Raw genomic sequence first — 22,473 nt, forward strand, 5'->3', positions numbered from 1 at the left:
CATTTTTTTTTTTTCACATGAAAGAAATCCAGCTAGCAAAAAGAAGTCCTTGGATTCAAAACACTGAGATGAATATCCAGACCTTGACCACGAAGATCTCTTTATACTGACACTAAGTAACTAACTTCAAAGTTCTTTTGTCCATAGTTACCAATAAAACCGGGGATCTGGCAAGGTCAGTGTCTTTCCCAGTTTATCCACTGTGGTAATGAAATCTACAACGTCATCTTTTCCGGGCCTGCAGATGACCACTTTGTCAGCATAGATGTGCTGACCGAAGTTCCAGTGCATAAAACATCCACTAAAACGTTCATTCATTTTAACAGAACATCCAGTCTTTCAGAAAGGCTTAGGCACAGACAAGTAGTCCCAAACAGCTTCACTGTACCAAAGTTCCTGGTTAACTTCAATCACTTGCATTACGTCCTGAGGGACATAGGGCAACTCCAAACCATACTCCGTAGCTACACGCTTGTTTAACATTCTCTGCAAAACGTGCAAGTTTGGGCAAGGATGTGTTCTTTCCCTTACCAGGAGGCACACAGGAATCCAAGGATTTGCTCACCATAGACCCAGCCGGTGTCTGTAGTGAACTAACAACTTTTGACAAAGTCTCATTTACAGTGCTGTGTGGCTCCACACAGGGTGACGTCTTCCCAGAACTCAGGACTGTCCATTCAGGGAAAGTCATAGCAGAGGTGACATCCTCGCCTTGTGCCCATAACATCTCTTGTGACATAGTCTCAAACAGGTCATCATCACCGGAAAGATCCGACATGGATTCTATTTCCCAATCTCCCAACTCTTCCGCTGGCAGATACTTATTTACAGTCCCAGATACATTCCCCACTGGCTGCTTACCCGTTCCTGTCGTGGACTTTGCTGGATCCGGTTCGGGTAGCCTCGGGGGTAGGCCACGGCCACAGGAAGCCTTCACATATCCCACCTTCCTCTGTCCAGGTACAACAGAGACAGGCGTGGTAGATTCAGAATTCAAAGCAATGTCCGCTGATGAGACGGCAATAGCAGGGTCTCCCTCCGGAACATTTTCGGCAACAACAGGCACAGTGACGGCCTGCCGCTCTCTCTCCGTAGTAATAGCAGCTTCTACTGTGGCGATACCTGTAGCCCAGTCCATACGATAAGCACGGGGTGACATGGTAGGTTGCTCCACCACAAACGAATACTCTCCACATTGCAGACATCGACCAAATGGACGGAGATGTACGGCCAGTCCTTCACATCGGTGGCAGATCATGCCCAGTCCCTCAATATCTCCTGAGGTATACAGAACAAACCTCCCCTGCGGCTTCAGATGAACACCAGTATCCATAAGCAGGGCTCCGGTCAGCACAGTATTCAACGCGGTGTTTGCAGGGAACATTCTTGGTCCCATAATTGGCTGCATCGCTGAAAAAAACATGGCCATACTCTGATCTTCTCTGGTGCCAAACACATACACGCGTCCCATGCGGTATCAAGTAGGGTAGGCTCCTCCCACTTGTCTTTCCGATCACGTAGCTCCCGGGCTTTTACTGGCGCCCACCGCCTACGCACTCGGAAATAAAGTCCTGCAACTTTTAATCTCTTCTCTTCCTGAAAAAAGTCCAGCTCTCACCGTCAACTCCCGGTGAAACACCTCTCTGGGCTGCGAGAACCGATGGTCAACAAATCCCGGACGAAGCCCCCACATGTAGCAATAACTCTCGGTGGAGCTGCTGGTTTAAAGCGGGCTTGTTACCTTCACTCTCGACACCCCCGTTTCACCGGCACCGGGTCTAGGGTTCCGTTGAGTTTACCTCTGGACGATTTAAGCACCAACACTTGAGTACGTTTTCAATGCTTTATTGAACCAAGTAACGAAGGAAGTAGCAGGAAAGAGACAGGAGGGAAGCTGCAGGGAAGCTCAAATACCTTTCTTTAGTATTCTTGAGAACGTCCTTTAAAGTTGAATACTGTAATCGGATGCAATCCCCTTGTGGGACACAATCTTTGCTCGCCTGGATAGGCCTCTCTCACTTGTCTAGCAGCCAGTACATAGCACGAACAAAAGTCTCTGCTACAGACTTGCTTGAAATAAACCCGTACGATCCTCTGCCACAGGATGTATTAATTTTTGCAGTGAATGTCAGACACAGTACTTGGACCTCTAAACCAACCCGGCAGTACTATGCTGTAGAACTACTTTAGGATACGTCCTCCAACCGAGTCCCCAGGCCCCTCTCCAGACCAGCACTCTGCATGATCCTTCCATGACGGGTCCCCCTCTGGGATCTTCTCGGTTGTCCAGCTTCTTCACTCAGGATAGACAGCTCAGGACCATTCCTCTGCTGCTGTGGTAGGCCCCAGACAAGCTTCTAGGCCCACCCACGCACCGCAGCAGCGCGGGCCTCCGGAACGGAGGACCACGAGGTAGCACTCTAATGCATACCTGTCGGCCAGGAGGGCCAGCAGGTGGCTGTAAAACAAACCCCAAAACATGGCGTCTGTCCCATAAATACCCTCTCCCAGAATGCAACTCTGAGGACCACCTCCACCGAGTTGTCTCCGGGTCAGAGGAGCACTCATACGCTTAGACACGTTGCCCTTCCAACACCAGCCAATGGTGACAGCGACACCCACCGGCTCAGCGTGGAACTACACGCAACATCGGCCAAGCTGGAACAGAGGCAAATCTAACTTCCTCTAACGAGCAATTCACTGAATTTACCTATCAGATGGTAGATCATAAATCTACCAGCGCTACACTATGATCCCCCCTCCCCCCCAGGGGTCCCCTCTATACAATGATCTCCTCCCCCCTCCCCCCAAATGGTCCCATCTGTCTTGTGATTCCATCCCATGCCCTATCCCCCCCATACTATGATTGCCCCTCTTGTGATCACAGCTTTCCAAGTGGTATCCTCTGCTCTAGGATGTCCCCCCCACCCGTCATGTGGTGTCTCCTCCTCAGATCTCTTCTCTCCTCATCCTATAGATTGCGGACGGATTGTTGAAGGTTCAGGTGTCTCTGGGGAACCTCGCTGGGAAGAGGGAGCGTGTGAAGACCCTCTACAAGAAGAGTGAGTGACCCTTCCAATAACAGCTCCACCCACCTCTGGGTGGTCTCGCTACTCATGCTGCATTCTTCTGTGCCCGTTTCTGTCTTGTGTCAGCCGGTCACACATCCTGCCAGAAATCCAGAGAGCCAATAACAGCACAGAGAGTTACAATGTTCCCAGATATATCTGTGCGTTCTAGAACCCCCTATCCCCCGTCTGATCAATGTTTATAAACAATGTTACTTTGTATCTCTCTATCTCCCGTCTGATCAATGTTTATAAACAATGTTACTTTGTATCTCTCTATCTCCTGTCTGATCAATGTTTGTAAACAATGTTACTTTGTATCTCTCTATCTCCCGTCTGATCAATGTTTATAAACAATGTTACTTTGTATCTCTCTATCTCCCGTCTGATCAATGTTTATAAACAATGTTACTTTGTATCTCTCTATCTCCCGTCTGATCAATGTTTATAAACAATGTTACTTTGTATCTCTCTATCTCCTGTCTGATCAATGTTTATAAACAATGTTACTTTGTATCTCTCTATCTCCTGTCTGATCAATGTTTATAAACCATGTCACTTTGTATTTGTTTTGTGACAGCGGCTTCAATACACTCACACAACAGGTTAAAACAATCCCATTGATTGATTGCGATATCACGGCCTTTGTGACTCGCATTCCATTTTCGGAGTCCTCCTGTTCTTGGCTCTTATTTCCTGAGATCTCCGGCAGTTGTTGGACCCCCCGGTGATATATCTGTGTGTTCGGTATTACGAGTTGCTCTCGTTAGTGATTTATATTTCTCTCCTTTTTTTGTGTGTTTTCAGTTGATGATTTGATCAAATATCTGGATCCTCAGTACATCGATCGAGTGGCCGTTCCCGACGTCATGAAACTGGAATACATCCTGGCAGGTGAGACTCCTCCCACTCCGGGTAGATCTGACTGCCCTGGTGATTGGGTCACCATACACATTGCAATCTTTGTACAGTGCTACTGTAGATTTGTCAGAATTACTGTATATAATACAAAGACCTACCTGATCTGTCCAATCAGTATGTAGCCCTTTCCATGCATAGCTGTTGGTAGCTTTCATTCTGAAAGCGTCAGCCGTTAGCGGTAAAGTGCCACTTTACCACTGTTTAAGCCCCGCTTTTTGGCCGCTAGTGGGGTGCTTTAAATCCCAAAAGAAGGGGTTAAAAGCGCCCGTGTTGCGACGCTTTGGAAGCCCTTCCCATTCGTTTCAATGAGCAGAGCGGTTTGGGAGCACTAAAAACAGCGATTCCAAACCGCCCCAAAGATGCTGCTTGCAGAGCTTTTGCTAACGTCCTGCAAGTGCCCCGCCCCCCAGTGTGAAAAATCACACTGTAATTAATGGGGGGCGATTTACAGGCGATATTTCTAGCGCTAAAACTCCTGCCAGGTGATATTTCTAGCGCTAAAACTCCTGAAAACCGCCCCTGTGTGAAAGGGGTCTTAAGGGGATTGTACAATCAAAAGAGGCGGCTATCTTCCAGCAAGGCTTCCCTCAATAGACACCCAAATGTAACTCCACCCCTAGGAATATAGAAGGGAGTGAGGGAACAATAGAGATGAAAGAACCCGGGTACTTTTATTGGTTCATAAGTTGGGCGTATTAAGAAGCCAACGCTTTTCAGGGACCATACACTCTCCCTTCATCAAGGCTCAAAACGACTTCCAGTTTGTAACCATTGTATCAAAACTCCGTAAGGAGAGCCCGATATCCGACTTAAATATTTAAATCCCATTTTTTTTTTTTTTTTATACAATGTATAATGTTAAGACTTAGCCTGTCTTTATTCTTCTTCTGGTGGTTCCCCCTGGTCTGTCTTCCCATTTTATTTGGTCAGCCAATCACTGGCCACGATCCTGCACACCAAGGTCAGCCAATCACGGGCCTTGGTTTGCAGGATCCAACTGTGGGGACACCCTTCTGCTTCCAGCGTCTTTCCTGTTCTATGTATGGGCAATGTGGCAGGTTTGGGTGCTGGGTATAGGGTGTCGCCAAGGTCCTTAGCCATGTGCATGCCCGGGTGCCCTGTTGGAGGCCAATAGGTGCAGCGTGTCCGGGGGTCCTTGGTGCGTGTACAGCAGTGCATGAGTTGTGTGACTGCTGGGGGGGGGGGGGGATTTATTATTTAACCACTTGACCTCTGGAAGATTAAACCCCCCCCCCCTCCCTCATGACCAGACCATTTTTTGAGATACGGCGCTGTGTTACTTAAACTGACAATTGTGCGGTTGTGCAATGCTGTACCCAAATACAATTTCTAATTTTTTTTTCCTACAAATAGTTTTGTTTTGGTGTTATTTGATCACCTCTTGTGTGGTGTGTGTTTGTTGTTTTTTTTTTTTTTTTTTGTGTGCTATAAACAAAGACTGACAATTCTGAAAAAAATTAAAAAAATTAACTTTCTGCTATAAAACATATCCAGTAAAAAATCAAATTTCTTCACCAATTTAGGCCAATATGTATTCTGCTACATATTTTTGATATGATCAGCAGGTCCCGGAGGACATCTAGTGCCCGGAACCCGCAGATCACGCGCCCTCTTCATTCATTCAGGCAAAAGTGCAGAATTGCATTATATATATAATAATCTGCACTGGAGGGCCGCCATGTAGCAGTAAATCTGCTATGGCTCTGTTCGGAATTTGGATAATCTGCACACTGAGGAATGTTCCTTCTGATTAGTGAACTGTTGCATGTCCAGGAGCTCTTGTGTTGCCAGTAGTAGATGGACGGGGTGATGTAAGGAAGCCAGCCGTGCTGCTCAGGGTGTGACTCTCTGTGTGTTTTTGTCCCCCCCCCCCCTTTTAGAGGAGTCGTATATTCTGTCCCAGGCCGCCCTGCTGGAGCAGCTCCATTCCCTGCAGCCATTCCTGGACAGCGAGCACATCAAAGGTAAGCTGCGGCCCCTGCGGACATGCTCCGGCCACCCCACTATGACCTGACCATTCGGACCAGACTGTCTGAGCGGCTTCAATCGTCATCGATCCCCTCTCCTTCTGATCCCCTGCTGCTGTTGCCCACCGCTCACAGCTATTGGCTTTCTCTGCCATCAATCATTTCTGCTTTTCACCATGTGGGTGTGATATTCAGGGCTGGTTTCATTCACTACACTGCTGTTTCCAAGCTATATATATATATATATATATATATATATATATATATATATATATATATATATATATATATATATATACACCCTGGCATCCTTTTTAGACATGCATGATAAAGTGTTGCAAACAGTGCAATCTGCTGATCAGTTGCTTGATTATACTCTAATACAGGGGTCTCCAAACTTTTAGAGATAGAGAGGGCCAGTTTACTGCCCCTCAGACTTTAAGAGGGGCCGGAGTGTGACCAGTGGGAGTAGAAAATGGTGTCATTGGAAGAAATAGTGCCCCTTCATTGGTGTCCATGGCGGGGCACTATTTCTATCACTGTATCAGTGGGAGGAATAGTGCCCCATCATTGGTATCAGTGGGAGGAATAGTGCCCCATCATTGGTATCAGTGGGAGGAATAGTGCCCCATCATTGGTATCAGTGGGAGGAATAGTGTCCCATCATTGGTGTCAGTGGGAGGACTAGTGCCCCATCATTGGTGTCAGTGGGAGGACTAGTGCCCCATCATTGGTGTCAGTGGGAGGACTAGTGCCCCATCATTGGTGTCAGTGGGAGGACTAGTGCCCTGTCATTGGTGTCAGTGGGAGGAATAGGTCCCCATCATTGGTGTCAGTGGGAGAAATAGTGCCCCATCATTGGTGTCAGTGGGAGGACTAGTGCCCTGTCATTGGTGTCAGTGGGAGGAATAGGTCCCCATCATTGGTGTCAGTGGGAGGAATAGTGCCCCATCATTGGTGGCAGTGGGAGGAATAGTGCCCCATCATTGGTATCAGTGGGAGGAATAGTGCCCCATCATTGGTGTTAGTGGGAGGAATAGTGCCCCATCATTGGTGGCAGTGGGAGGAATAGTGCCCCATCATTGGTGGCAGTGGGAGGACTAGTGCCCCATCATTGGTGGCAGTGGGAGGACTAGTGCCCCATCATTGGTGTCAGTGGGAGGACTAGTGCCCTGTCATTGGTGTCAGCTAGAGGAATAGTGCCCCATCATTGGTATCAGTGGCAGGCATAGTGCCCCGTCATTGGTGCCAGTGGGAGGACTAGTGCCCCATCATTGGTGCTGTGACTTTTTATAGAATCCTGCCAGCCCCTCCCAACCCATTCTCAGTACCAAGGAAAGAGAAATTCCCCTAGTGATGACTGCACAGAGATGCAAAAGATTCATCCCTTATCTTATTGGATGGAAAGTGGGAGGGGTTACAAGGGAATGTTGTTTTTTTTTTTTTTTTTTTTTTTTTTTTTTTTTATATGCATACATTACATCATATATTTTTGTATTTCTTCCCCCAGCGGTTCCATCTCAGGTCTCCAAGTTACAGAGTCTGTCCCAGATCCACATCCAGCAACAGGTCAGTCATGTCTGTGATTGGGTAATGTAGTATGGGGGTGTTGCTGATTGGCTGTGAGGGCGTGTTGGCACATGATTACACCACACACACACACATGCAATCTCATACACATCGTTCATTTTCTGTAAATGGGAATCTGAGACCCGGACAGGTTCTCTTTACACCCAACCCCAGCCAAAAACTCAGGAAGAATAAATAATAAATACTTCTGTCAGTTTATTATTGCCACCCATGACCCCGTAGGAGAGATTTTCAGTTATTAAACCCCAGAGACTGAAAATATAATCTTATAGCCACACATACAGTCCATCCAGAAAGTATTCACAGCGCTTCACTTTTTCCACATTTTGTTATGTTACAGCCTTATTCCAAAATAGATTACATTTATTATTTTCCTCAAAATTCTACAAACCATCCCCCATAATGACAACATGAAAGACGTTTCTTTGATGTCTTTCTAAATTTACTAAAAAAAAAAAAATCAACAAATAAACAAATCCCATGTACATAAGTATCACAGCCTTTGCTCAATACTTTGGTGAAGCACCTTTGGCACCAATTACAGCCTCAAGTCCTTGAGTATGATGCTACAAGCTCGGCACACCTATTTTTGGGCAGTTTCTCTCATTCTTCATTGCAGGACCTCTCAAGCTCCATCAGGTTGGATGGGGAGCATTGGTGTACAGACATTTCCAGATCTCTCCAGAGATGTTCAATCGGGTTCAGGTCTGGGCTCTGGCTGGGCCACTCAAGGACATTCAGAGTTGTCCCGTAACCACTCCTTTGTTATCTTGGCTGTGTGCTTAGGGTGGTTGTCCTGTTGGAAGATGAACCTTCACCCCAGTCTGAGGTCTGGAGAAGATTTTCATCAAGAATGTCTCTGTACATTGCTGCATTCATCTTTCCCTTCATCCTGACTAGTCTCCCAGTTCCTGCCATTAAAAAACATTCCCACAGCATGATGCTGCCACCACCATGCTTCACTGTAGGGATGGTATGGGTCAGGTGATGAGCAGTGCCTGGTTTCCTCCAGACATGACTCTTGCCATTCAGGCCAAAAAGTTCAATCTTTGTTTCATCAGACCTGAGAATTTTGTTTCTCATGGTCTGAGAGTCCTTCAGGTGCCTTTTGGCAAACTCCAGGGGGGCTGTCATGTGCCTTTTACTGAGGCTTCCGTCTGGCAACTCTACCATACAGGCCTTATTGGTGGAGTGCTGCAGAGATGGTTGTTCCTCTGGAAGGTTCTCCTCTCTCCACAGAGAAACGCTGGAGCTCAGCCAGAGTGACCATCGGGTTCTTGGTTACCTTCTTGACTAAGGCCCTTCTTCCCCGATCCCTCAGTTTGGCCGGGCGGCCCGCTCTAGGAGGAGTCCTGGTGGTTCCAAACTTCTTCCATTTACGGATGATGGAGGCCACTGTGCTCATTGGGACCTTCAATACTGCAGACATTTTTCTATATTATATATGATTGTTAAATCCACACTTAGGAAATATTCCTGGGCTGCTGCCTCCCCTGGAGATCCCTGGTAAGAGGGATCCAGATTGTGTAACGTATGTTTGGTGTTGGGGTAGATGGCGCTGCCCTCCAATTAGATATAATGTGGGTAGAGAGGGCGTGTTCGGGTAGAGAGTATTTATGTCTTACTATAGTTTAACTTGTGATACTGTGATTATTAGTTAGAATTCACTCCCTATTGGGTGGTTTTAAAATCTGCTCCCTATTGGGTGATTATATCCAGAGTGATGGTGAACCCTCCAAAGACATTTTTCTGTACCCTTCCCCAGATCTGTGCCTCCATACAATCCTGTCTCGAAGGTCTACAGATCTGTGCCTCCATACAATCCTGTCTCGAAGGTCTACAGATCTGTGCATCCATACAATCCTGTCTCGGAGGTCTACAGATCTGTGCCTCCATACAATCCTGTCTCGGAGGTCTACAGATCTGTGCCTCCATACAATCCTGTCTCGGAGGTCTACAGATCTGTGCCTCCATACAATCCTGTCTCGGAGGTCTACAGATCTGTGCCTCCATACAATCCTGTCTCGGAGGTCTACAGATCTGTGCCTCCATACAATCCTGTCTTGGAGGTCTACAGATCTGTGCCTCCATACAATCCTGTCTTGGAGGTCTACAGATCTGTGCCTCCATACAATCCTGTCTTGGAGGTCTACAGATCTGTGCCTCCATACAATCCTGTCTTGGAGGTCTACAGATCTGTGCCTCCATACAATCCTGTCTTGGAGGTCTACAGATCTGTGCCTCCATACAATCCTGTCTCGGAGGTCTACAGATCTGTGCCTCCATACAATCCTGTCTCGGAGGTCTACAGATCTGTGCCTCCATACAATCCTGTCTCGGAGGTCTACAGATCTGTGCCTCCATACAATCCTGTCTCGGAGGTCTACAGATCTGTGCCTCCATACAATCCTGTCTCGGAGGTCTACAGACAAGTCCTTGCACTTCATGGTTTGTGCTCTGACATGCACTGTTACCTGTGGGACCTTATATAGACAGGTGTGTGCCTTTCCAAATCATGTCCAATCAACTGAATTTACCACATTTGGACTCCAATCAAGTTGTAGAAACATCTCAAGGATGATCAGTGGAAGCAGGATACACCTGAGCTCAGTTCTGAGTGTCATGGCAAAGACTGTGAATACTTATGTACATGGGATTTTTTTTTTATTTTTAATAAATTTGCAAAGATTTCAAACAAACTTCTTTCACGTTGTCATTATGGGACATTATTTGTAGAATTTTGAGGAAAATAATGAATTTAATCTATTTTGTAATAGCTACATAGTACATAGTAGGTGAGGTTAAAAAAAGTCCATCAAGTCCAACCTATGAATAAGGCTGTGACATAACAAAATGTGGAAAAAAGTGAAGCGCTGTGAATACTTTCCGGATGCACTGTATAGGCCCAGTCTTCCTATTTATGAAGATCCGTAACAAGGTGAAGAATTGCTGAAACACACTTGCAATTTTTGGGTTGGGCTCCATAGAGGCCGTACAATTTGAGAGCAGCTACCCGCAAATTGGAATTGAGTGCTGCTGTCTTTAGCTGTGCGATCTGCTGATCACTTGCTTGATTCCATTTTATAATGCCCCTTTCACACTGAGGCGGCAGGAGGGAAAAAAAACTCCTTCAAACAGCATCTTTGGAGCGGTGAAGGAAATCAATGGGGCAGTGCAGCTATACCGCCGGCATAGCGCCGCTGTAATAGCGCTTTGTGGGCGGTTTTAACCCTTTCTCGGCTGCTAGCGGGGGGGTTAACCCCCCCCCCAGCGGCTGAATACTGCCGCTAAAACGACAGTAAAGTGCCGCTAATAATAGCGGGCGCTTTACCGCCGACGCGCCTCCCGCCCCAGTGTGAAAGGGGCCTTAGAGTATAATCAACTGATCAGCAGATTGCACAGCAGAAAGTTTTTGCAACATTTTAGCATACCTATGTAAAAGGATGCCAGGCATGTGGAGCGCTCTCCATCAGGGATAGGAGGCCATTGTGTTCCCATATGCATATTTGAACAATGGGTAGACATCTGCTCCACCCTCCAGCTGGCGCACTAGGACGCATGTCCAGTACAATACACACGAGCAAAGGTTCATGGGACGTGTAGTTCTGTTCAAAACTGATACAAAAGGGTTCTGGCTGGAGTTTGGTCTTGAAGGAGGCAGTATGTCCCGGGCTGGGCAGTGCTTATTGTCGGTGTCATGTCATTGACTATAGGCCAGGCACTTTCATGCAGCTCTGTAATCTTTTGCAACCCTCGCAGACGTTGTGCTGCAGGTGACCGACTTTCATTTGCTTCATTCTGACCGTACCTGTCTTCTTCCCCCTAGGACCAGTGTGAGGAGATCTCTACTGAGACCAAGAAGCTGCTGGAGGATTATAACAAGCTGGTATCCTTTTGTATGGAGACTGCAGGGATGTGGGGCTGTGTATACCAGGGACCGGCGTGGGTCTTCTTGTTCCCGGACACACACCATTTATACTGACAATCCAACTCCTATCATATGAGAGCAGCCATGTTACAGGAGAGTGTTGGAGTCTGCTGCTGTATTGCTAGAGATGGGAAAAGATCTTTATTTTTTTGTTTGTTTTTTTTACAAAATACAGAAGACTACAGCCGCAGTGCTAGGGTATGGCGGCGGTTATCTGCCTTTTTCACAATACATGTCATGTTTACAAGCAATAGACTACTAGCACGCCAGTCATCAAGAGCGCATTTTAAGGCTGGGTTCACAGGGCCATAGAGAGCCGGTCACAATCTGCTGACATGCGAACTGGACGCAGGGAAACCCACATCCAATTTGCAATAGTGTGAACTCAGCCTCCATTCTTTGTAAAAACAATGTTGCACTTCTACACCTGTACAAGTTAAAAACGTATTGTTATAAGATAATTAATGAGTTTAAAGCGGAGTTCCACCCATTTAAAAGTCAGCAGCTACAAAATGTGTAGCTGCTGACTTTTAATTATCAAACACTCACCTGTCCCACGATCCAGCGAAGCCCCGCTCCTCTCCCTCTCCCCTCCACAGCACTGGCATTCTAACTGTGGGTGCGAGCCACGCTGTGAATGGCCAGACAATCTTCTAGGACCTGTGACGTGTCCCAAAATTTTGCAAGGGGGGAGAGGTGAACTTCCTTCCGTCACCGCAGAGCCCTGGGAGGAAGTGGGAGCTTTGTGCCCTTAAAAACTGGGTACCCACTCCCAAATGTGGCATGTCAGGGGGTCACCATCACTTAAAGCGGAAGTTCAATTGTTGGGTGAAACTCCGCTTTAATTTGCTATTGGCAGTATAACTGTGAGTGCAAATCGCCCCCGGAGCGTGCGCTTGGGGCCTCGGAGGAGCCCCCCCTTGGGCGGGGCGTGCGCTTGAGGCCTCGGAGGAGCCACCCCCTTGGGCGGGGCATGCGCTTGAGGCCTCGGAGGAGCCCCCCCTTGGGCGGGGCGTGCGCTTGAGGCCTCGGAGGAGCCCCCCCTTGGGCGGGGCATGCGCTTGAGGCCTCGGAGGAGCCCCCCCTTGGGCGGGGCATGCGCTTGAGGCCTCGGAGGAGCCCCCCCCCCCCCCGGGCGGGGCGTGCGTGCGCTTGAGGCCTCGGAGGAGCCCCCCCTTGGGCGGGGCGTGCGCTTGAGGCCTCGGAGGAGCCCCCCCTTGGGCGGGGCGTGCGCTTGAGGCCTCGGAGTAGCCCCCTCTTGGGCAGGGCGTGCGCTTGAGGCCTCGGAGGAGCCCCAAATCCTGTACCTTCAGACCAACCCTAATGCATTTACCTTCGACTCCAAATCAGCCCCAGGGTATGTCTCTTCAGGATTCGGGTCAGCTTCAATGCAAACCCAGCCCTAAACTCTGTACCTTTTTAGGAAGGTAGGGTATCGCTACAGCCATGGGGGCGAGCTTCTTCAGCAGAACACTCCGAAGTTCTTAGCTGCCAGTATGCTCTCCCCACCCCCGTTTTTTACTTACCTGAGCCCCTTCATCTCTTCGGCAGGGACGTGCTGTCCCTCTCTCCATGGGGTCCCGGCTCTGGATTGGATAGATTGATAGCAGCGCACCCATTGGCTCCCACTGCTGTCAATCAAAACCAATGACGGGGGGGGCGTCAGGGGGGCGGGGCCGAGTCCGGCATTTGTGTCTGTAGACGCACGTGCTGGACACGGGAGTGCGCCCGCAAGGTAAACCCCCTCGGGAAAGCACTTCTCCTAGGGGGTTATCTGATGCGGGGAGGAGCCGAGAGAGCTACCGGGGGACCCCAGAAGACGAGGTTCAGGGCCACTCTGTGCAAAACGAGCTGTGGGAGTAAGTATGTTTGTTATTAAAAAAAAAAAATTAAAAACGATCCTTTACAATCGCTTTAAAGTGGTTGTAAATCCTCCCCCACAACTTTATCACATTTCAATCTGCTTAAATTCTGCTAATGGTTGCTGCTTGTAGATGTCTCCTTACTTGCTTGCTTTTCTTGTAATACGTCCCATTCTGTGTAGTGACGTCACTGGCGCATGCGCATCTCTTCCGTTTTTCACGGCACGCTCTGAGTGCCGTTACATCTGTACATCTGTCCATTGATGGGATGCCGTGCGGTGTGATTTCCTCTCCCAGCGGCACTGTGATCAAAACCCGCAAGACTGCAGATTCTCTCTGCACTTCCTACTACACCCCATGTGACGTCATGCGGTCACATGGGGTGTAGTAGGAAGTGCAGAGAGAATCTGCAGTCCCGTACTGCATACCGTAGCAAGGAATAGCTGCCACATACAGCAGCCTGACAGGCAGGCACATGGCAAAATGCATGCACGAGAGAATAGAAAGCCATAATGAAAGGGCGGAAGTAATATGCAGTGCAGACTCGGGAAAGAATACCTAAAATGGCGCAGCTTGATCCCTGGAGAAATCATTTAGAAAAATGTATTATAAAAAGTAAGTAATATGTGATTGAGGCTTATTTACAATGGATAATGTTTGCTTATAACTTCATATAATGGTCTAGATGAAAAGTGGCAAAGGAGTGGGAGAGTTTACTTCCTCTTTAAGGCTCCATTCATACTTGTATGACTTGTCATGTGCCTTTGGACATCAAAGTTACGTGACAAGTTGCACCCCATGTTTCCCAATGAAAACTGTTCATATCCATGTGTGTGTGGGGGGGGGGGGAACCATCACGCCATTTTTTAAAATGTATTTATTTTTTATTATTGGCTTATTGATTCTCCTTAAAAATCAATACCAGACCCAAAGGGCCTGGTATGGATGGATTGGGGGAGGGGATCCCCCACACAGTTTTTTTTTTTTTTTTTTATATACCGAAGCTCTTTTGTTTACATTCAGCTGTCAGTAGGGAATCCCGCTGACAGCTAAAGAGTCATCGGTTGTTAAGGACGCAGTAGCCACCCGCTTCCTAACAACCTGCTATTCACTGGTTGTTAAGGTGGCCGCCCGCACAAACCTTAACCACTTGCCTACCGGGCACTTTCACCCCCTTCCTACCCAGGCTCATTTTCAGCACTGTCGCACTTTCACAATTGCGCGGTCATGCAGCATTGTACCTAAATGCAATTTTTGTTTTTCCACACAAATAGAGCTTTCTTTTGGTGGTCACTGCTCCTTTTTATTTAGCAAAAAAAAAACTAGAAATGACTAAAAATGTTGGAAAAAAAACAAGACTTTTTTCATAGTTTGGTATACAATTTTGCAAACAGATAATTTTTCTCCTTCACTGATGGGTACTGATTAGAAATGCCACCTCATCCCTCATCCCAAACACATATTAATTACACAGGTTCTGAGGCTAATTTAATGCGGATAAGCGAGTTTAATTACCACCTTAATCTGCCTCCAGAACCTGTGTAATATGTGTTCGGTTTTATAGGGATGAGGTGACAACTCTACTACTGATGGGGCAGCACTGGTAGGTGGCACTGTTGGGTGTCACTGGCAGCACTGTTGGGTGTCACTGGCAGCACTGTTGGGTGTCACTGGCAGCACTGTTGGGTGTCACTGGCAGCACTGTTGGGTGTCACTGGCAGCACTGTTGGGTGTCACTGGCAGCACTGTTGGGTGTCACTGGCAGCACTGTTGGGTGTCACTGGCAGCACTGTTGGGTGTCACTGGCAGCACTGTTGGGTGTCACTGGCAGCACTGTTGGGTGTCACTGGCAGCACTGTTGGGTGTCACTGGCAGCACTGTTGGGTGTCACTGGCAGCACTGTTGGGTGTCACTGGCAGCACTGTTGGGACTGCACTGATAATCAGTGTAGATGTTCCTGTTACACAAGCCAGTCATTGGCTCTCCTCTCGCTGTCAGTGTGAGCAAAGAAAAGCTGATAACCAGCTTCTGTTTACATTGTGTTTTACCTGTGATGGGACACAGATGATCGCATGGTAAAGAGCCGCTGATTGGCTCTTTACCTCAATCTGTGATCAGCAGTGTCCGGAGGACGCCGCAGCGGGCGTGATCACGGGAGGCCGTCATATGACCCCCTTCCAAAACTGGCCGGCCTCGCTGTAGCTGTTATTTGGCTATAGTGCGGTTGGCAAGTGGAAAAACCACAAGTCACACCCATCCAAAGTTGTACTGGAAATAACACAATTTTAGAAGTCGCACAAGTCTGAATGGAGCCTAACCCAACGTCTATCAAAAACAAAAAAAACTTGCATATTAAGGACCTGGTTATTAAAAAAAAAAAAAAAAAAAAAAAAAAAAAAGAAAAAAAAAAGAAAAATGCTGCAAAATGACAAGAGATGCTTTGACCGCTGCCAAGAGATTGTTAGAGACTGCTATCAGAATACAGAAGACAGTCTTGATGGGTAAGGAAGGCAGAGGACCAGCATGGCAGCCGGGGTAGTAGACTCTTCTGAAGGAGGTCAGTGATAGTAGTGCACATATTTCTCTGATTTGATCCCACCGCCAGCGCTAACTTCTATCAACCTGTCCAGCCGTCCTTCACCTACAACAGTGATCTGTGAATGATGGAGGTCAAGGCTTGTATACTATAATTATTGTATGAATGACATGCTCCTTAACCAGCTGCTTCAGACTCTTCTGCTCTCCAAACAGTTTGTGATGTGGGATGAGACTCTGTCCAAGATGGAGGCGGCTAAACAAGTGAAACCCGCACCTGAGTGACTCCGCCCACTTTGTAACCACACCCCCCTCACACACACCCATTATTTATACTAACTGTCCCTGTTTTACCGTATTTACAAATCGCTGCTTCTAGCATGATGGCACTACTGGCTTTTATTGGTAATATGATTTGGTCACAATGAAGTCCCCCCTTGCTGTCAGATGTGGGGAGATTATCTGGACTGGCCCATGGCTGGGGAATGGTCCATTAAGAGGGGTGCGCTACTGCAAGGGTGGCGATATGCCTGCTGACCCAGGATGACGTACAGTCTGTATTTAGCAGTTATTTGGGCATCAAGCTCATGTTAAAAATGTATTTATTGATTAAATTCCTTTTCCTTTTTTTTTTGGCTAATGGTAAATATTGTGTATTATGTCCACCAAAATTCCAATAAAATACAACTTTGTTACCTGGAATTCCTTGTGAGTTTGCTGGATATTCATCTACAGAAATGTCACTATTGTATGGGGTATCATAGAGAGCCATGACTGTACTGTATATACACCCCCCCCCCCATACATCACATGAGATGAGGGGTATCATAGAGAGCCATGACTGTACTGTATATACACCCCCCCCCCCCATACATCACATGAGATGAGGGGTGTCATAGAGAGCCATGACTGTACTGTATATACACCCCCCCCCCCCCCCCCCATACATCACATGAGATGAGGGGTATCATAGAGAGCCATGACTGTACTGTATATACACCCCCCCCCCATACATCACATGAGATGAGGGGTGTCATAGAGAGCCATGACTGTACTGTATATACACACCCCCCCCCCCCATATGATACCCCTCTTTTCAGGTAATGTATAGAGCCATGACTGTACTGTATATACACCCCCCCCCCTATACATCACATGAGATGAGGGGTGTCATAGAGAGTCATGACTGTACTGTATATACACCCCCCCCCCCCCTATATACATCACATGAGATGAGGGGTGTCAGAGAGAGCCATGACTGTACTGTATATACACCCCCCCCCATATGATACCCCTCTTTTCAGGTAATGTATAGAGCCATGACTGTACTGTATATACACCCCCCCTATACATCACATGAGATGAGGGGTGTCATAGAGAGCCATGACTGTACTGTATATACACCCCCCCCCCTATACATCACATGAGATGAGGGGTGTCATAGAGAGCCATGACTGTACTGTATATACACCCCCCCCCCTATACATCACATGAGATGAGGGGTGTCATAGAGAGCCATGACTGTACTGTATATACACCCCCCCTATACATCACATGAGATGAGGGGTGTCATAGAGAGCCATGACTGTACTGTATATACACCCCCCCCCCCCTATACATCACATGAGATGAGGGGTGTCATAGAGAGCCATGACTGTACTGTATATACACCCCCCCCTATACATCACATGAGATGAGGGGTGTCATAGAGAGCCATGACTGTACTGTATATACACCCCCCCCATACATCACATAAGATGAGGGGTGTCATAGAGAGCCATGACTGTACTGTATATACACCCCCCCCCCCCCATATGATACCCCTCTTTTCAGGTAATGTATAGAGCCATGACTGTACTGTATATACACCCCCCACCCCCTATACATCACATGAGATGAGGGGTGTCATAGAGAGCCATGACTGTACTGTATATACACCCCCCCCCCTAATACATCACATGAGATGAGGGGTGTCATAGAGAGCCATGACTGTACTGTATATTTTAAACGGAAGGGGAGGGGGACTTTAAATGAGGCACATATGTGGTGTGCCTCCATCCCTGGTACATATGTATGCAAAAAAAAAGGGGAAAAAGTGGGACTTTGAATGAGGTGGCTGACATGTGAAGGGGAATTTGAACAAATAAAGTTTATTGAGCAAGAACATATGAAACATGGCAGTACAGTATATAAACCACATAAACTCTGGTCTACTGAATCATATTAATCCACCCACACGTAACATACAGGTGTGGTGTGGATATAAAGTACATAGGTAAAAGGTTTCTATTTAATACATTGCATGAGATAAATTCATAGAAATGCATTTGACATGGGAGCAGCACTAGCAGCAGGAGTATGGATAAATAAAAAAAACAATGAGACCGTAATTAATACCTCAAGTAAATAAATAAATAGTCTATTAAGATAAAAATCAACATCATGATTCATTGTAGATATGGGTCAGCACCGCATATGCCCGACGCGTTTCGTGTAAGAACACTCTTCAGGGGCGGATGCTCAATTAATTTATAAGGTAAGAAAAATGGTAACATTAGTCTAGTTGTTAATAATATAGAGGAAAGGCAGATTGGCCCATCCTGAATACTTACAGAGTGTCCAATATGGTAAAATACTGCGACCATGCAACCAAGACCCCAAACATGGTCTTTCCCGGGAGCTGAGGTCATTGAAGCCGTGTGCGGCAGGACACATACAACCAAATCCCCCGATAACACAAAGACATGCTGCTGGTAGCTATGTGGGGGAAAAAAAAAAAGTATGTAAGTGTAATGTGAAAAAATATAATGAATGTGTGGATAGTGTGAACAAGAGCCAATGGCATGAAGAGGAGTGAAGGATGAAAAACGGTGGGGCCAAAGAGACAGGCCCAAGGGGAGAGGCATACAAAGGAAAAACATAAAAATATGTCAAACAGTGAACAAACTAAAAAGAGGATTGAGTGCTACAATGTGGTGTCTTGAATGTGTAGCAGCAAGGTTGTGTCAGGGGAGGCAGTATATATGTAAGTCCCGCACATGTGCACGCCGGCTAATCAACAGCGTCACGCAAGCATGGCGTAGGCTGGGAAGGGCTCAGGCAGCGGCGGTAATCACCGCCCTCGACAGAAGCCCATATTTCCCCCCAGGGCAGCTAGATGGAAAATCACTGCTCAGCGTGTTGGCGCCAAAAGCGACGCCACATGCTGGGCAGGATGCATGGCGCCGATGCGCTGTAAGTCGCTACCCCACTACCCCAAACAGCTCTCCGCCCCAGATGGACGGGGAAGGGGGGGAAGCGTAGAGTGCATTGCAGCTCCCAGGTGCAGACTGGGGGTGTACTGTATATACACCCCCCCCCCCCATACATCACATAAGATGAGGGGTGTCATAGAGAACCATGACTGTACTGTATATACACCCCCCCCCATACATCACATAAGATGAGGGGTGTCATAGAGAGCCATGACTGTACTGTATATACACCCCCCCCCCCTCTAAACATCACATAAGATGAGGGGTGTCATAGAGAGCCATGACTGTACTGTATATACACCCCCCCCCCCATACATCACATGAGATGAGGGGTGTCATAGAGAGCCATGACTGTACTGTATATACACCCCCCCCTATACATCACATAAGATGAGGGGTGTCATAGAGAGCCATGACTGTACTGTATATACACCCCCCCCTATACATCACATAAGATGAGGGGTGTCATAGAGAGCCATGACTGTACTGTATATACACCCCCCCCCATACATCACATAAGATGAGGGGTGTCATAGAGAACCATGACTGTACTGTATATACACCCCCCCCTATACATCACATAAGATGAGGGGTGTCATAGAGAGCCATGACTGTACTGTATATACACCCCCCCCCATACATCACATAAGATGAGGGGTGTCATAGAGAACCATGACTGTACTGTATATACACCCCCCCCCCATACATCACATAAGATGAGGGGTGTCATAGAGAGCCATGACTGTACTGTATATACACCCCCCCCCCCTCTAAACATCACATAAGATGAGGGGTGTCATAGAGAGCCATGACTGTACTGTATATACACCCCCCCCTATACATCACATAAGATGAGGGGTGTCATAGAGAGCCATGACTGTACTGTATATACACCCCCCCCTATACATCACATAAGATGAGGGGTGTCATAGAGAGCCATGACTGTACTGTATATACACACCCCCCCCCCCTATACATCACATAAGATGAGGGGTGTCATAGAGAGCCATGACTGTACTGTATATACACCCCCCCCCCCCTATACATCACATAAGATGAGGGGTGTCATAGAGAGCCATGACTGTACTGTATATACACCCCCCCCTATACATCACATGAGATGTCATATACAGTGAGGGGAAAAAGTATTTGATCCCCCTTCTGATTTTGTACCCCTCCTGTCAGTTTGCCCCACTGACAAAGAAATGATCAGTCTATAATTTTAATGGTCGGTTTATTTTATCAGTGAGAGACGGAATAACAACAAAAATATCCAGAAAAACGGATTTCAAAAAAGTTATAAATCGTTTTGCATTTTAATGAGTGAAATAAGTATTTGACCCCTTCGCAAAACATGACTTAGTCTTTGGTGGCAAAACCCTTGTTGGCAATCAGAGGTCAGACGTTTCTTGTAGTTGTCCTCCAGGTTTGTACACATCTCAGGAGGCATTGCAGATCCTCTTCATGTCAATAAGGTATCAAGGCAGACGTTTGGTAACTCCAACCTTCAGCTCCCTCCACATATTTTCTTTGGGATTAAGGTCTGGAGATTGGCTAGGCCACCCCAGGATCTTAATGTACTTCTTCCTGAGCCACTCCTTTACTGCCTTGGGTCATTGTCATGCCATGATTCTTCCATTCCTCTATCCAGCAATGGGGGAGGGGGAGGTCTGCTGTACAATATTTGATCATTTATAATAAAGGAATCATTCCATTGTACAATGTTACATTGTATCTGTACACTTCCTGGGGAATTCTGCAGCCGACGGAATAAACAACTGGAATTGTGGTGTCTGAGGTTTATTATTGTGGTGTTGCTGTGATTGTGTGCCTGACATAGACTGGAGAGGAGTACAGAGGTATACGGAGACCAGGGCACAGACCGCAGGACAATATCTCTGCATGCACTGATAGAACGCTGGGTGAGGAACACTAACTGCAGTGTAAAGGAGGAATGAGTCTTGTATACAGTATCTCAAAAAAGTAAGTACACCCCTCGCATTTTTGTAGATATCTTTTCATGTGACAACACTGAAGAAATGACACTTTGCTACAATGTAAAGTAGTGAGTGTACAGCTTGTATAACAGTGTAAATTTGCTGTCCTCTCAAAATAACTCAACACACAGCCATTAATGTCTAAACCGCTGGCAACAAAAATGAGTACACCCCTAAGTGAAAATGTCCAAATTGGGCCCAATTAGCCATTTTCCCTCCCCGGTGTCATGTGACTCGTTAGTGTTACAAGGTCTCCGGTGTGAATGGGGAGCAGGTGTGTTAAATTTGGTGTTATCGCTCTCACTCTCTCATACTGGTCACTGGAAGTTCAACATGGCACCTCATGGCAAAGAACTCTCTGAGGATCTGAAAAAAAGAATTGTTGTTCTACATAAAGATGGCCTAGGCTATAAGAAGATTGCCAAGACCCTGAAACTGAGCTGCAGCACGGTGGCCAAGACCATACAGCGGTATAACAGGACAGGTTCCACTCAGAACAGGCCTCACCATGGTCCACCAAAGAAGTTGAGGTCACGTGCTCAGCGTCATATCCAGAGGTTGTCTTTGGGAAATAGACGTATGAGTGCTGCCAGCATTGCTGCAGAGGTTGAAGAGGTGGAGGGTCAGCCTGTCAGTGTTCAGACCATACGCCACACACTGCATCAAATTGGTCTGCATGGCTGTCATCCCAGAAGGAAGCCTCTTCTAAGATGATGCACAAGAAAGCCCGCAAACAGTTTGCTGAAGACAAGCAGACTAAGGACATGGATTATTGGAACCATGTCCTGTGGTCTGATGAGACCAAGATAAACGGTTCAGATGGTGACAAGCGTGTGTGGCGACAACCAGGTGAGGAGTACAAAGACAAGTGTGTCTTGTCTACAGTCAAGCATGGTGGTGGGAGTGTCATGGTCTGGGGCTGCATGATTGCTGCCGGCACTGGGGAGCTACAGATCATTGAGGGACCATGAATGCCAACATGTACTGTGACATACTGAAGCAGAGCATGATCCCCTCCCTTCAGAGACTGGGCCGCAGGGCAGTATTCCAACATGATAACGTCCCCAAACACACCCCCAAGATGACCACTGTCTTGCTAAAGAAGCTGAGGGTAAAGGTGATGGACTGGCCAAGCATGTCTCCAGACCTAAACCCTATTGAGCATCTGTGGGGCATCCTCAAATGGAAGGTGGAGGAGCGCAAGGTCTCTAACATCCACCAGCTCTGTGATGTCATCATGGAGGAGTGGAAGAGGACTCCAGTGACAACCTGTGAAGCTCTGGTGATCTCCATGCCCAAGAGGGTTAAGGCAGTGCTGGAAAATAATGGT

At 47.2% G+C, this 22,473-nt stretch overlaps 1 protein-coding gene across 1 annotated transcript in view; it reads left to right on the forward strand.

The window, feature by feature from the left end:
- Nucleotides 1–16,594, forward strand: part of DCTN3 (dynactin subunit 3) — a 32,537-nt gene extending 15,943 nt beyond the window's left edge. The window contains exons 2-7 of the mRNA XM_073611677.1: nucleotides 2,978–3,062; nucleotides 3,876–3,962; nucleotides 5,891–5,974; nucleotides 7,488–7,546; nucleotides 11,394–11,453; nucleotides 16,088–16,594. Of these exons, the coding sequence (XP_073467778.1) occupies nucleotides 2,978–3,062; nucleotides 3,876–3,962; nucleotides 5,891–5,974; nucleotides 7,488–7,546; nucleotides 11,394–11,453; nucleotides 16,088–16,177 (465 nt within the window). The 3' untranslated portion in view covers nucleotides 16,178–16,594. The remainder of the gene's footprint in view (nucleotides 1–2,977; nucleotides 3,063–3,875; nucleotides 3,963–5,890; nucleotides 5,975–7,487; nucleotides 7,547–11,393; nucleotides 11,454–16,087) is intronic.
- The last annotated feature ends 5,879 nt before the right edge of the window (nucleotides 16,595–22,473 follow it).

Source organism: Aquarana catesbeiana, linkage group LG01 (genome assembly GCF_042186555.1).
Source record: "Aquarana catesbeiana isolate 2022-GZ linkage group LG01, ASM4218655v1, whole genome shotgun sequence".
Classification (NCBI taxonomy): domain Eukaryota; kingdom Metazoa; phylum Chordata; class Amphibia; order Anura; family Ranidae; genus Aquarana; species Aquarana catesbeiana.